Source organism: Lepidochelys kempii, chromosome 1 (assembly GCF_965140285.1).
Source record: "Lepidochelys kempii isolate rLepKem1 chromosome 1, rLepKem1.hap1, whole genome shotgun sequence".
In the NCBI taxonomy this organism is placed as follows: domain Eukaryota; kingdom Metazoa; phylum Chordata; order Testudines; family Cheloniidae; genus Lepidochelys; species Lepidochelys kempii.
The window spans coordinates 1,369,498-1,385,604 of NC_136380.1; the positions used below are offsets into that span (position 1 = coordinate 1,369,498).

Here is a 16,107-nt window from a genome sequence, read left to right on the forward strand (position 1 = left end):
TCCAGAAGTCAGCTGAACTGTTATGCCTGAAACTTTCAAAAAACAATTCAACCAGAAGCGCAGGCACCCAGCATGGGAAATCTCAGTCCAAAGGCTTAAAGTTTGGCAAACTTATAACTGACTGAAATTGACATCTTCTAATTGAAGTCTCAGACAGACTTAACTAAGGGGTCTGCTACTAGCACCAAATACAATGTCCAGTTGATTTGTGAATCCCATTCACCTAGGCCAGTGATTTCCAAACTGGTGTTGGCATTAGTAGGGCCAGTTGTTCATAATTTCTTTCTCTGAATAATGAAAATGTCATTTTTCAGTGGGTGAAGAGCGACCGATCTGCTTCCCCCATGAGAACAGCCCCCAGTAGTGCATGCAGTGTCTCATATTCACTTTGTCTCTCCATCCAGGCATTTGTATTGCGACCATCACCATAGACCCTGGGCACACACAGGGAGTCAGGGGGATGTACGGTACATGCAGGAGACACCGTTCTGCCTCAGAGTTGGACACCTTCTCCCCTACTCCATGTCAGATTCCAACACAACCGACTTCACCAACCCCTCCACCTTCATCCTGCTGGGCATTCCTGGCCTGGAGGCAGCCCATGTCTGGATCTCCATCCCCTTCTGCACCATGTACGCCATAGCCATCTTGGGGAACTTCACCATCCTGTTCATTGTGAAGACGGAGCCGAGCCTCCATGTGCCCATGTACTATTTCCTCTGCATGCTGGCTGTCAGCGACCTGGTCCTGTCTACTTCCACCCTGCCCAAAACTCTGAGTATCTTCTGGTTCAATTCCAGGGAAATCCACTTCAGTGCCTGCCTCACCCAGATGTACTTTATTCACTGCTTCTTAGCAATGGAGTCTGGGATCTTTGTGGCCATGGCTTTTGATCGTTACGTGGCCATCTGTGATCCTCTGAGACATTCCACCATCCTGACTAACCCTTTGGTGGCCAAGATCAGTCTGGCTGTGGTGCTGCGTGCTGGCATGGCCATATTGCCCTTTCCCTTCCTGGCGAGGCAGTGGCCATATTGCAGAACCAACATCATCCCCCACGCGTACTGTGAATACATGGCCGTGCTGAAGCTGGTCTGTGCTGACATCCTTGTCAGTAGTTACTATGGCCTCCTTCTGGCCCTCTTGGTGACTGCTTTGGATGTGTTTTTTATTGCCTTGTCCTATACCCAGATCCTCAGGGCCATCTTCAGACTCCCCACAAAGGAAGACCGGCTCAAGACTTTTGGGACCTGCGTCTCCCACCTCTGTGTTATCTTAGCCTTTTATATCCCAGGTCTCTTCTCCTTCCTCACGCACCGGTTTGGCCACAATGTGCCCCTGCAGTTCCACGTTCTCATGGCCAACATGTACCTTCTGGTGCCTGCCATGCTAAACCCTATCATCTACGGGGTGAGGACCAGACAGATCCGGGACAGGCTCCTCCGGCTCGTTACTCATAAAGGGATGAAAGATTTCTCCTGGTGCCCTGGCTCTCAGACTGAGTCCCATGCAGAACTGGTTGGTGACATTGGGCTGATCCCTCTTCCCTGAATCACTTACCAGAGAGTGAAAGTGACATTAAGCCCTTTCCTGACCTTATTGTGCTGTGTCAGTGTGCCGAACTGCGGAATCAATCTATGTACAATTCATTAACTCATAGGGATGTTACCTTTCCAATTTCTGCTAACTGGACCCCTGAGATGCTCCCCGACTCCTTCCTCCAAGGAGTATATCCCTGCTGCACATCTCACCTCAAGACTCCACCCACTTCTGCCCCCTTTCCCCCAAGGTCACACTCCTGGTGATCGCTCCTCTCCTGCCTTTCCCCGTCACTCTCTAGATCATCTCCAGCTTCCTCCCCACCCCAGCTGTGTCATCTCTGCTCCAAAGCTGGCAAAGGAGCTGCTGCAGCCTGACAAACAGTCTGTCGGCTGGTAGGAAGCAGCCCCCAATGAGTAGGGGGGGCATGACTTAATGACCTGCCATCTCCCTCCACCACGCAGTAACTGGACACTGCCAGTTTCCCTTTCTGACCTAACTTTCTGGTTGAAAACTGGGTACCTGGTAACCCTAAATGGCACCCTGACACATGAGCCAAAAACTGGACTGTCTGAGTAAAACGGGGTGTGTGTGTGTGTGTTGGTCCAGCCCTTTAAACACACAGAGATTGGATGAGTCAGAGGAAGCTGGGGCAGGAGAGTGGCACAAGGGTGGCAGAGGGAGCTTATTAGAGAGCTTATTCCTTCACTCTCCCACTTCCCTGGTCCTTCTCGCATGAACAGAGAGCAACAATACCCGAAGTCCGAAGGTGCAAACAATTTGATGTTTATTGGGGTGAACTTCCAGCAAGCTTAAATACAAGTTCCTTTTTCCTTATTTTCGAATCCCAACTTACTTCTTGTTTGCCCCTAATTTATATAGTAATATTCTTAGCTATACCTTCACCAATCATTCTACTGAAATTAAACTAACCAATCCTAACATATTGTAACATGATTAGCTAACCAATTATATCCCACCACCTTAATGAGTTTACTCCCAGCAAAATTAATTATACAGCAGACAGAAACAATCACAGAACCAGACAGAGACCATGCCAATAAACAATAGCTAAGTGGGAACTATAATGACAAAACAATACAGAAGTGAGGATTTCACAACTACATCTATAAAGACATAAGAGTTTCCCAGCTGTGTCTATTGATAAGTGAGTTCTTACCAGACAGAAAACTATCAACCTCAATTTCCTTTTACATCTTCTAGGCTCTTCCCTTTCTCCGGAGGTGATAGGCACTATCAGGACAGGATTGTATCCTAACAGCCCCATAGCACCTTCTTTCAATGTGACTAGTTTGGGATGTGAGGAGGTGACTGGTCGCTTCCCAGCTTATGGCTGCCTCTGTCGCTTAGCCAAAGGCCTTAGTCTAAGCACAGGGCCTCAGACTGTCACAGTAAGAGAAGGACCTTACACTGGCAGACAGTGATTTTGATTCTTTCTTTTATACCTCTAACTAACCAAGTGATAAGAACACACCTAAATTCTTAAAGTACAGGCCTTTACAGACAGGCCTGAATATCTATATCCTAACAGAGCTGTTTGGTTTCAGGGTTAGGGCTGCAGCAGAGAGACAGACTCCAACTGGAGGAGAAGCCGTGAGCTCCAGGAGGTGGCCCCTGGATACCATAGAGGGCTCTGACCAAATCCCAAAGAATGCTCCAGGGCGGTGAGGACACAGAGGCAGGGAATGGCGCGCACGTGTCATATTGTATTTACTTGGATCTGGGTATCTCTTGTGCTGTCTAAAGTAGAGGAATTGTTTTAGCAATTCCTTTTGCAAGGCCCGGGTTTGTTCGCTTTAACAATCTTGTGACCCAATAGAGAGAAATTGGAAACAGAGTGTGCCCAAAGGGGAGTACTGGGATGGGTGCGCTGAAGCAATTGGAGAATCTGGGGAAGCCAGGCCAAAACTAGTCTCTGGGTCTTGGCACACAGCTCTCTGCTCCCATAGCGAGGCTCTAGAACAGAAGCTGCACCCTGAGAGTGGGCCTAGAAACTCAAAGTCAAAGACAGGGCCTGAACGGTGCTGAGACTCAAAAGCACGTGGGACCTGTGTGTGGGACCCAAACACAACTGCCTGGTGGGTGTCCAACCGTGACAGGAAACTTGAAGTTGCAACATGGATGCTACATGGTTGCTAGGGGACTGTGAGTGGAAGGTAAGTGCAGCTGGGCAGAGAGGTGTCCACAAGATGTTCTCTTCACCCAAATCTGGTTTCTCTGCCCTCATTGTTTCCCTGAGTGCTCTAGTTCCAGGAGTGACCCAGCCGGGCTTCCCTGAAGGAAATGTTTCCTGAACAAGCATCACCTTTTGGGGTTAGGGAGAAGGTTTGAGTCTCTCTTGGAAAGTGCTCCCCTGAACAGAAAGAGGCAGGGAGTCGCTGTGTTACGGGGGTTTTGAATATGAATATGACATAACGGGAATATGCTTTATGCGAAATACCTCTTGTAAGATATCACTGGAAAAGTTATAATCTGCTTAACGTATTCATCCTATTTATGTGCATGTATCATGCTTATATTTAAAGATAAGAATATGACGCATATGAGGGCCATTAATGGTAATTCAGGAACTTGATGACTCTTAAGCAAGAAACAATTGGCTGTGAATGGATTTGTTTTCCTATAAGTCTGTGGGATGCCTGTGCAAGAGGAGGGGTGCTGTGAAGGCCTGTGTCTGTGTCACCTGATACTGGAATCCACCTTGGATTTGATATTTTTTCACAAGGTGGGGGGAGAGTTTAAACAAAGAGACAAACGATTCCAGCCTTTTCCGAAATCTATATAAGGGTGTGAAGCAGGACAAAAAGGGAGGATACCCCATCTTACTTCCTAAGATATCTGCTGGAAATAACAGAGACTGAACTGGGGGAAGGATTTGGCCCAGACTAAAAATGAGTCGAGTCTGTGAAAGAAGCTTACTGGAATATCTTTGAGGGTGAGATATAACATGCACAAGTTTCTTAGTGTATTAAGTTAGCCTTGCGTGTTTGTTTTATTTTGCTTAGTAACTTATTTTGTTCTGTCATAAAAGTTACCTGTTATGATCACTTAAATCCTACCTTTAATACTTAATAAAATCACTGTTTATTAATAAACCCAGTGTAAGTAACAGTTCCCTAGGGGGGTGGGGGGCAAATAGTGTGTATATCTCTCTTTACTTCAAGAAAGAGGGAGAACAATATGAACATATACTGTATAAAATTTTATAGAGTGTAAGGCAGATTTCTCTGGGGTTCAGGTCCCATTGGGGTTGTGCAGTTGGGTGCTGGGGCAAGTCACTTTTAATTGAGCCTTCCCAGAGCTGAGCTAATCTCAGTATCTGTTAGAGGAGGTTTTGGAATTAATTGAGAAACTTAACAGTAACAAGTCACTGGGACCAGACAGCATTCACACAAGAGTTTTGAAAGAACTGAAATGTGAAATTGCAGAACTATTAACTATGGTTTGTAACCTGTCCTTTAAATCAGCTACTGTACACAGTGACTGGAAGATAGATAATGTAATGCCAATATTTAAGAAGGTCTCTAGAGGTGACTCTGGCAATTACAGACCGGTAAGTCTAATGTCAGTACCGGGCAAATTAGTTGAAACAATAATAAAGAATAAAATGGTCACACACACAGAAGAACATAAATTGTTGGGTAAAAGTCAACATGGTTTCTGTACAGGGAAATCATGTCTTACTAATCTATTAGAGTTCTTTGAGGGGGTCAACAAACATGTGGACAAGGGGGATGCAGTGGACATAGCGTACTTAGATTTCCAGAAAGCCTTTGACAAGGTCCCTCACCAAAGGCTCTTACGTAAATTAAGTTGTCATGGGATAAGAGGGAAGATCCTTTAATGGACTGAGAACGGGTTAAAAGACAGGGAACAAAGGGTAGGAATAAATGGTAAATTTTCAGAATGGAGAGGGGTAACTAGTGGTGTTCCCCAAGGGACAGTCCGAGGACCAATCCTATTCAACTTATTCACAAATGATCTGGAGAAAGGGGTAAACAGTCAGGTGGCAAAGTTTGCAGATGATACTAAACTGCTCAAGATAGTCAAGATCAAAGCAGACTGTGAAGAACTTCAAAAAGATCTCACAAAACTAAGTGATTGGGCAACAAAATGGCAAATGAAATGTAATGTGGATAAATGTAAAGTAATGCACACTGGAAAAATAACTCCAACTACACATACAATATGATGGGGGCTAATTTAGCTACAACTAATCAGGAGAAAGATCTTGGAGTCATCATGGAGAGTTCTCTGAAGACGTCCACGCAGTGTGCAGCGGCAGTCAAAAAAGCAAACGGGATGGTAGGACTAATTAAAAAAGGGATAGAGAATAAGATGGAGAATATCTTATTGACCCTATATAAATCCATGGTATACCCACTTCTTGAATACTGCATACAGATGTGGTCCCCTCATCTCAAAAAAGATATACTGGCATTAGAAAAGGTTCAGAGAAGGGCAACTAAAACTATTAGGGTTTTGGAATGGGTCATGAGTGATGTGGAGAAAGTGAATAAGGAAAAGTTATTTACTTGTTCCCATAACATAAGAATGAGGGGCCACCAAACGAAATTAATGGGCAGCAGGTTTAAAACAAATAAAAGAAAGTTCTGGCACCGTCCTCCCTGTGAGCTGGGACTGCCTGGGCCACAGGGACCGAGCAGGGGACCAGGCTGAGGCAGCTGCAGCCAGAGCCACAGGGGTCTGAGAACCATCCCAGGGAGCAGGTCAGTGCTAGGAGCAGAGCGAGAGAAGCAGCAATAATCTGTGACCATCACCCTAGACCCTGGGCACATACAGGAAGTCAGGGGAAAGTATGGTACACGCAGGAGACACTGTTCTGCCTCAGAGTTGGACACTACTCCATGTCAGGTTCCAACACAACCGACATCACCAACCCCTCCCCCTTCATCCTGCTGGGCATTCCTGGCTTAGAGAGTGCTCATGTCTGGATTTACATCCCCTTCTGCACCATGTACGCCATAGCTATCTTGGCAAACTTCACCATCCTGGTCATTGTGAAGAGGGAGCTGAGCCTCCATAAGCCCATGTACTATTTCCTCTGCATGCTGGCTGTCAGCGACCTGGTCCTGTCTTGTTTGCTACATGGCCATCTGCAATGCCCTGAGACATTCCACCATCCTGACAAACCCGGTGGTGGCCACGATTGGCCTGGCCGTGGTGTTGCGTGGCTGCCTGATCGTACGGCCAACTCCCTTCCTGGCAAGGTGGTGGCCATATTGCAGAACCAGCATCATCCCCCACACATACTGTGACGGCATGGCCGTGGTGAAGCTGGCCTGTGCTGATGTTCGCATCAGTAGTTACTACAGCCTCTCTGTGGCATTCTTGGTGACCACTCTGGATGTGTTTTTTATCTCCATGTCCTATTTCCATATTCTCAGGGCCATCTTCAGCCTCCCCACAAAGGATGCCCAGCTCAAGACTTTTGGGACGTATGGCTCCCACCTCTTTGTCATTTTAGCCTCTTACATCCCAGTTATCTTCTCCTCCCTCATGCACTGGTTTGTCCATAATGTGGCCCTGTATTTTCACGTTCTCATTTCCAATGTGCACCTGCTTGTGATCCCCATGCTACACCCCATCATCTATGGGGTGAGGACCAAACAGATCTGGGACAGGCTACTCTGGCTACTTACTCATATAGGGATGTAAAGTTTTCTCCTGGTGCTCTGGCTCTCAGACCGAGCTCCATGCTGAGCTGGCAGGTGACATGGTGCTGGGCCCTCTTCCCTGAATCACTTACCACACAGTTTAAAAGACATTAAATCCTTTCCTGTCCTTACTGTGCTGTGTCAGCATGACAAACTGGGGAATACGGCTATGTACAATTCAGTGGGTTGCCACATCTCTCATTGCTGGTTTCACACCCCTTGCCCCACCTCTTCTGCCAGGGCTCCACCTCTGCTCTGCCTCTTCGCCTCAAGGCCCTGCCCCTGTCGCTTACTCCTCTTTTCTCCTCCCCCTGTCATTTGCTGGATCATTTCCACCTCCCTCCCCTCACCACAGCTACAAGGGAGCCATTTCAGATTTTGGTAGGGGAGGCAACATTAACTGTGATTCCAAGGGCTACTTAGGGTCTTCACAACTCTGGTTTCTTCACCAATAACTTAGCAATTAGCTGACAGGAGCAATGTATCTAATTCTGATATAAAAGAAAGAAACTTGAATAAATATTAGACCCTCTCAGCTCTGATACTAACACGTTCTGACATCTTGTGCCAAGTCACTTAAGGGACACTGGTTAGGTTTAAAATATTACTGTATATTCTTACGTTGTTACTAACTTTGCAGAGAGAGAGAGAGACCCCAGCAGGACTCCTGGGTTCTATCTCAGCTCTGGGAAAGGTGTGGGGTCTAGTTCATTGTAGCGGGGGGTGGGGTGGGCAGATACATCTTGGGTCTCTATAAGAACATCAGAATGGCCATACTGGGTCAGACCAATGGTCCATCTAGCCCAATATCCTATCTTCTGACAATGGCCAGTGCCCGGTGACACAGACGGAATAAACAGAACAGGGAATCATCAAGTGATCCATCCCCTGTTGCCCACTCCCAGATTCTAGCAAACAGAGGCTAGGGACACCATCCCTGCCCATCATGGATAATAGCTATTGATTGACCTATCCCCCATGAATTTATCTAGTTCTTATTGGATCCATGTTATAGTTTTGGCCTTCACAGCTTCCCCTGGCAAAGAGTTCCACAGGTTGACTGTGAAGAAATACTTCCTTTTTTTTGTTTGAAATTTGCTGTCGACTAATTCTACCAGGTAACACCTAGTTCGTGTGTTATGAGAAGGTGTCAATAACACTTTCTTCACAGCTCTCATGATTTGATAGACCTCTCTCATATCCCTCCTTTAGTCATCTCTTTTCCAAGCTAAAATGTCCCAGTCTTATTAATCTCTCCTCATATGAAGCTGTTCCACGCTTCCTCATCATTTCTGTTGCCCTTCTCAGTACCTTTTCCAATTCCAATATATCTAGAATGTATTTACTCCCTTCTTCTGTCTGGGCGAGATCTCACTAGGGCTGGTCATTAATGACCCACCTATTTATAGACAGATGCCTCTGTCCCAGTCTCCTGCCCCTTAGGATAAGGAGCATGAGTGAAGAGTTCAGGAAAAGCCCAAAGGTATAAGGATACAGATAGGTCATACAATCTAATGTGAGTTGATAGGGTCAAAACATCTGCTCAAAGTGCAGTGGCAATCAAGCAAACGAACAGAATATTGGCAATCATAAAGAAAGGGAGAGATAATAAGACAGAAATATCATATTGCCTCAGTATAAATCCATGGTACACCCGTGTGCCGAATACTGAATATTGAATACTGCGTGGTGGAAAGTTACATGTTGAGATAGAGCAGTGGACCCGCCCTCCAATGAATGGCTTCAAGTGCATGTTCAGGGGAGCTCGTCTGCCACCTGTCCCCGACCATCAGGCCAGAGCTCTTGACCACATTAACCTGGGCGGAGGAAGCCTCTGAGTAGATCGCCTGACAGGCCTCCATCTGTACCAGGTTGCCCAGGTCCTGGACCCAGTGGAGCACCTCATTGGCGTACACTGACAGGACCAGCCACAGCCTTGGCTCACGGAGCACCAACCCGGTCAACATCTGAAGGAGGAGAAAGAGGGAGGTCTCTATTGCAAGAGTATATACAGCTGGCCTGACAGCAGACACCCCTGACATACCCTTCACCTGAAGCTGACCGGTTCAGTCATGGTCCAGTTTAGCCTGATGAAGCATTCCATGGAGGCATACAGCACCTGGAGAAAAACCACAAACTGGGGACCAAAGACTAACACCTGCAGAGTACCCATGAGATACTCATGGCCCATCCTGTCAAACGCTTTCTCCCGGTCCAGGGACAGGAGGGTGAACAACAGACCAACCCTACACCCGAGCTCCGGGGGTCCCAGAACAAATAGAAATGATCAAAAATGGAGCAGCCCGGGACCATGTAAGTTGGGTTGGGATGGACTATGTCTGCAGCAAGGACCCCAGCTGAAGCGAGATGGCCTTCAGTATGACTTCGTAGTTCGTGCTGAGGAGCAAGTCGGGGTGCCAGTTCTGAAAGTCACGGAGGTCCCCCTCCTTTGGTCGCAAGCCTGCATGAGAAAGGGAGGAACCTGCTCCTCAAGGACTTGTCCCAGACAGTGACAAGTTCCGGGCTGAGGACGTCCCAGAACTCCACGATCAGCCCATCCATACCTGGGGATTTATTAGGGCCGATTTTGGAGGATGGGAGGGAGACAAGGAGGCAGGATGTTGTGGCCTACCAGCAGGCCTGCAACTTCTGTGACTGTCTGCTGGCTTTCAGGGTCAGTCACAGATTGTCGCGAGGCCCGCTGGGGGGATCTCTGGCACTGCTGCCAGCGAGGATCCTTCCCAGTCCTCACTATGACACCAACCATCTTTGCCCCCTTGAACACCTGGGGCTGTAGGGTGGGTCTCCACAGGTGCCAGGTGCTCTCCTTCTTCAGGAGGGAGGATACTCTGTGACTTTCCTGCAGGACACCTACATAAATTCAGCCACTGAGGCTAGTTGGCAGCTGGAATGGGGGGATTGTGTGTGCTTTAGCTACCTCAGTGCTCACTTGGCTGGGGAAGCCACCCTGTTTCCCACTGTTAGGGGCTTATTCCTACACCCACTCACTTCCCTGGTCCTTCTCGCATGAACAGAGAGCAACAATACCCAAAGTCCAAAGGTGCAAACAATTCGATGTTTATTGGGGTGAACTTCCAGCAAGCATGATTCCAGTTTCCTTCCTTAGTGTCCCCCTTCCCAGCTCTGACACCGCAGAGCCTTACACCTGTGTCCCTGTTCCCATTCCCATCCCCTTAGCTAAATGTTATTCCAATCTCCCCACCCCCATTCCCTGTTCCCATTTCCCCCTTAGCAAAACATGATTCCAATTTCCCCACCCCCATTTCCCCCTTTACTTCCTGATTGACTGCAGACTATATAGTAAAACTTGTGTTCTGAGTTCTGCTTAGCTATACCTTAACCTATCATTTTACTGAAATTTCACTAACCAATCCGAACATATTGTAACATGATTATGTAACCAATTATATCCCACCACCTTAATGAGTTTACACCCAGCAAAATGAATTATACAGCAGACAGAAACAATCACAGAACCAGACAGAGATTATACAGACAAACAAGAGCAAAGTGGGAACTCTAATACAGAAGTGAGGATTTCACAACGACATCTATAAAGACAAAAGCGTTTCCCAGCTGTGTCTATTGATAAGTGAGTTCTTACCGAACAGAAAACTATCAACCTAAACTTCCTTTTACATCTTCTAGGCTCTTCCCTTTCTCTGGAGGTGATAGATCGGATCCCCTTCCTGACAGCCCCAGATTGACTAGGTTGGAATGTGAGGAGGTGACCGGTCGCTTCCCAGCTTACGGCTGCCTCTGCTGCTTAGCCAGAGGCCTTAGCCTAAGAACAGGGCCTCAGACAGTGAGAGAAGGCCCTTACAGCGGCAGACAGTGATTTTGATTCTCTCTTCTATACCTCTAGAACTAGCTAAGAGATAAGAATACACCTACATTCTTAGCGTCTAGGCCTTTACAACCAGGCCTGAATATCTATATCCTAACACCCACGGCCGACAGCCCGAGGTGCTGGGGGTGGCTGAGGTCATGCCGGGTAACCTGCTGCCCCTCTGGGCCTGTGTGGAGGGGCTGACATTGAATTTAGTCAATGGCTACACTCCACACTCAGGCCCAGAGCAGATGCGTTTCTATCAGTAGGCGTCCACCTTTCTCGGCACCTTGGATCCTAGCTCGGGCCTGGTCCTGGGCTGTCCCCACCAGTGCTGGAGACTGAGCTGCACCTTACCCTTGAAACCACTGGTGTCCACCAGGAAGTGGCGCAGCTCGTCCCACGGCACAGCGTGGGATGGATTTATGGACTCGGGATTGTTGACGACCCCGTGGCCCACGGAGACAGGCAAACAGGCATGGCGCCTGCCTTGGTGGAGCAGCGCAACCCGTCCCGATCCCCAGCAGGGAAGAGAGCAGCCCCCGAAAGGGTCGGGGATGGGAGACAAGAAAACCACCCCCTGAGGGTTGTCCAAACATAGAGGGAACGAGATAACTCCCAGGGCGGCAACAGTGTGGGAGGTTGAGGCGGAAGGGGCGGGCAATGCGACAGGGGTGGGAGCGGGGTTGGGGCGAGGAATGGGATCACGAGTGGGGTTGGGGTGGAAGTGGGATCAGGATCCCTGGCAGCTGAGCTCCCAGGGTGCAGCACCTCTCACCTGGGTTTACGAGCCGAGGGGATGGGGATGGGACGGGGGCCCTCAGTGATGCTGAGCCAGGGCACCACAATGAGGTAAGCACTCGCAACTATGGCATCGGGCATGGTGGGCCCCCAACTGGGAGGGGAGGGGGCAGCTCCGCCTCAGAAGGGAGCACGCCCAAGGGCTCGGGACCCGGCCCCTTGGCACCGGCTGTCGCCCCCGGGGCTCAGCAGCCACGAGTGAGGTGCCGTCCGCAACCGGGCATGTGGACAAAGCCAGGGGCACCCAAGGTGGAGAGTGGGGGCAGCAGCCTGAGGTAAGGGGGAGAGAGGAGGGGGTGCTGTACCAAGCCACCACCAGATCGAGGCCCTCTGGCAAGGGGTTGTTCTCCCCCTGGGTGGTTAGGGTCAGACCCAGGGCTTCAATCTCCTTGAAGATGGAGCTGAAGTCTCCTCCCGCAGCCCCAGAGTCCTCCCCGCCAGCAACCAAGACAGCAATTGCCTTGGCATTGACAGGGGTACAGATGACAAGGGGACTGGGGGGGCTCCATCCGAGGCCTCCTCGGGAAGGGACTCCAAGAGACGGGCGATGCCACTCCCCTCTGCTTCCATGGCGTCCGCAACCAGCTCCATCCGCTGGGCTCTGCCAGGGGGCGTGGCAGTAGTCTCAGCAGCCGCGGCTCCCCTCATTATCTCATTATCTCATTATCTCCGTGTCGAGGGTGAGGTGCCGATGCCGTGCCTTTCGAGTACCACGCTTCCCATGAACGAGCCCCCAGTGTGATGCTACACCCCATATTCTTCATAGAAATATTGTTATGATATGCATATGGCATAACTAAGATATGTTTTATGGAAGCTGGGTCATGTGAGGTATCGTTGGAGAGGATATGATTTGTTGAATGTGTTTATCTAATTTGTAAACATGTATCATTTCTGTATCTCAAATTAGGAATATTGTAACAATTATAAGTGTGTGTGTATTTGGGGGAATGCTCACCAGACAGTAGGCAATCAGCCTGAATGAGCCATTTAAGAAGGACAATAAAACTTTGAAGATTCTAATCTCCCACCTTCCTGAGGAGCTTCCTGGGATGTTGCTTTGACACTGCAGGGGCATCTGATGATGTCACCTGGTACGGAGTACCACCTTGGACACTGCTGGTATTTTTCCACTGGAAACAAAGGATTTCTGCCTTATGAAGATCCTACTTAAGGCTGGGAAGTGAGTCAATCAGGGCTCTTCTTCGTTGCCTCCCCACCCAAACTGCTGAAAGCACCTGAAGAGACAAAGGAAGTAAGCTGGGGAAAGGCAAGGGCTGAGTCCAGGCTGAGACGGGGGTCTAGTCTGTAAAGAGAAAAAAAACAGAACTCTAAGCTGTAGGAACTCTGCAACCTGCCTAAACAACATTTAGGGTGAGAAATTACATTTGGTAACCTGTTTCTTTAGTGAATTAAGCTTAGGTGGTGTGTTTTGTTTTATTTGCTCAGTAATTTGCTTTGTTCTGTTTGTTATCCCTTATACTCACTTAAAATTTACCTTTAGTAGTTAATAAACTTATTTCTTGTTTATTTCAGAACCCAGTTTGGGCAATTCATATCTGGTGGGGCGGAGCGGGGGGGCAAAAACTTTGCATATTTCCCTCTACATTGAGGGAGGTGTGACATTCTATACCCCCATATTCTTCATTTTCATATAATTGTGATCTCACACATAAAGCATGCCTTGGGGAAAGGTTATGATCTGCTGAAAGTCCTTTCGCTATCAGTATATGTGTATCATTAATACATATGAAGTTATGAGAATTGTGTAGTGTGGTGGTCACTAAAACATGCTGTAAGTTGGGGATCAGCCAGATATTAGCTCTGCAGAGGCAACAGCAAAGGAAAGTAACCAACACCGGGGTGGGGTGTTGAACAACCCATCAACAGCCATTGTCCAGCAAGGGAGCTACAATGCAATGACTCACCTGCATGAGGCCCCACCAGAAGAATTGCTCAACCTTGCTTAGAGAGACTCAGCAATGGCCCCCAGACATGCCTGGACTTGTGTTCTCCAAGCACATGGATTGAGGGTATAAAACAGACAGAGTGGACACATACTGGGGCCTTCCCCCGCCCCCACCTATGCTGCAAGCAACCAAGACACAGAGGAGAAGACAAGAGTCCAACACAGGAGATTGGCCTAGGTTTAAGGAACAAACCTGTGTACTAAGGACTGCAATATCCAGGGCGGTGAGAAAAACACTGCTTACTCTAGTTGCTGCCCAGTCTAATAGGGTTGAGAGCTTAGACTGTGTGCTTATATTTTATTTTATTTTGGTAACCACTGTGACTTGATATGCTTTGACTTATAATCACTTAAGATTTACCTTTATAGTTAATAAATTTGTTTGTTTATTCTACCTGAAGCAGTGCGTTTGGTTTGAAGCATGGCAGAGACTCCCCTTGGGATAACAAGCCTGGTACATATCAATTTCTTTGTTAAATTGACAAACTCATATAAGCTTGCAGCATTCAGAGGGAATAACTGGACATTGCAAGACGGAGGTTCCTAGGGTGTTTCTGGGACTGGAAATATTGGCTAGTGTCATTTGCTTGCAAGTAGCTGGGAGCAGCTGACATGCCAGGGGCTGTGTGTGAACAGCCTAGGAGTGGAGGTTCTCACTGCAGAGCAGGGTAAGGCTGGCTCCCAGAGTCAAGGATTGGCATGGCCTAGCAGATCACTGGTCCAGATAACACCAGAGGGGAACGTCACACCCACATCACTTGGAGTTAGTTGCTTATGAACCCTGTGAACATCTCCTTTCTGAGATCTATCAGTTAGCCAGTCTCACTCCATCTAATGAGTGCTCTAGTGATACTGTCTAGAGCTAGTTTGTTAATCTGATTGTCATGTGGTACTAACTCAAAAAACTTGCAATGGTCTAAGTCTATTCCACCTCCCAAGTTCCCTTTATCACTCAAACTTGTTATTGACTAAAAAATGCATAAATTGTAGTCCTCCTCTTTAATTCTTTATTGACTAAGTCCCCCATCCGCTTTTCCATTTTTATCTCCCAGACTGATGTCAAGCTACCAGACATTTAATACCCAAATCATCCCTTTTGGAATACTGACATAACATTAGTACTCTATCAGTCTTCTGGGATATCCCTGGTGTTCTAATATTTATTAAAAATTAACAGCAGTGGGGCAGAGATCTCCTCAGACAGCTCTTTTAGGACTCTCTGAGTGCGAGATATCTGGGGCAGCTGATTTAAAAATATTGATCCCTAGTAGGTGCTGTTTTCCATCCTCCATAGCTACCAGTGGACTACAAAGAAGTTCATGTTCATGAGTACAGCATTCTGCTTCTTTCAAATACAGCACAGAAAGATTTAATGAACATTTTTGCCCTTTCAGTATCATTAATAGTTTTACCATCTTCATCTAGTAAAGGCCTATACCGCTCTTAGGATTTCCTTTGTTTCTAATATACATAAAAATCTTCCTTTAGTTTTCCTTAGCCCTGCTAGCCATGGATTTGTCTCCAGTGACTTTTGCTTCCATTATCCATTTTCTATACTTCATAACTTCTCATTTCTATCAATTGCTATCCACTTCGGCGGCTTTACAGGCACTGATAGATGATCTCCTCTTGTCAATGGATGGGGGGCAGACATCTATGCTCAGCCTCCTGGAACTCATGGCATTATTTGACACTGTTGGCAATGATATCCTGCTGTCTCCCCTAAGAGGCAGCAGGAGTCCAGAGGGATGCACTATATTAGTCTGAATCCTTCTTGGAGGGACGCACCCAATTTGCAGTGATGGGAAACTGCACCTCCAGCACTAGACCCCTCCCTGGTGGAGTCCCACAAGGATCATTTCTCTCTCTGGGGATTTTCACATCTCCATGCAGCCACTATGGGAACTGGTCACACAACATGGACTCAAATGCCAGCAATATGCAGGTGACACCGAGCTCCTCCTATCCTTCCCGTACAACCACCTGACTATCACCAAGATGGCCCAGTTCTTGGACAGAACAGCTGGCTGAAGCTGAACCCAGGCAAGACAGAGGTGATGCTGGGGAGCAGAGAAAAGCATTCTGAAGAATTCAGGTATCCTCAGTGCAGGAGGAGAACACAACATCATCTTGAAGGAGAGTCCGAACTATGGGATTGTTTCCCTCTGCTCCAGTTGGATGTTCTCTTTCCCTGAGACGTTCATTCGCCTTCCCTGAGACTTTCATCCTCCTCAACAGCACAGAGGCTG

At 47.8% G+C, this 16,107-nt stretch overlaps 1 protein-coding gene and 1 pseudogene across 1 annotated transcript; both read left to right on the forward strand.

The window, feature by feature from the left end:
• The first annotated feature begins 471 nt into the window (after window positions 1-471).
• Window positions 472-1,551, forward strand: LOC144930660 (olfactory receptor 52E8-like). The gene has a single exon (XM_078853335.1). It carries the CDS (start codon window positions 472-474, stop codon window positions 1,549-1,551), a length of 1,080 nt encoding a protein of 359 aa, XP_078709461.1.
• A 4,877-nt stretch (window positions 1,552-6,428) lies between these two features.
• Window positions 6,429-7,239, forward strand: LOC144930666 (olfactory receptor 52E2-like; annotated as a pseudogene).
• The last annotated feature ends 8,868 nt before the right edge of the window (window positions 7,240-16,107 follow it).

Coding starts and splice junctions, on each gene's coding strand:
- LOC144930660 (XM_078853335.1), top strand. CDS start 472: ATGCAGGAGACACCGTTCTGCCTCAGAGTTGGACACCTTCTCCCCTAC.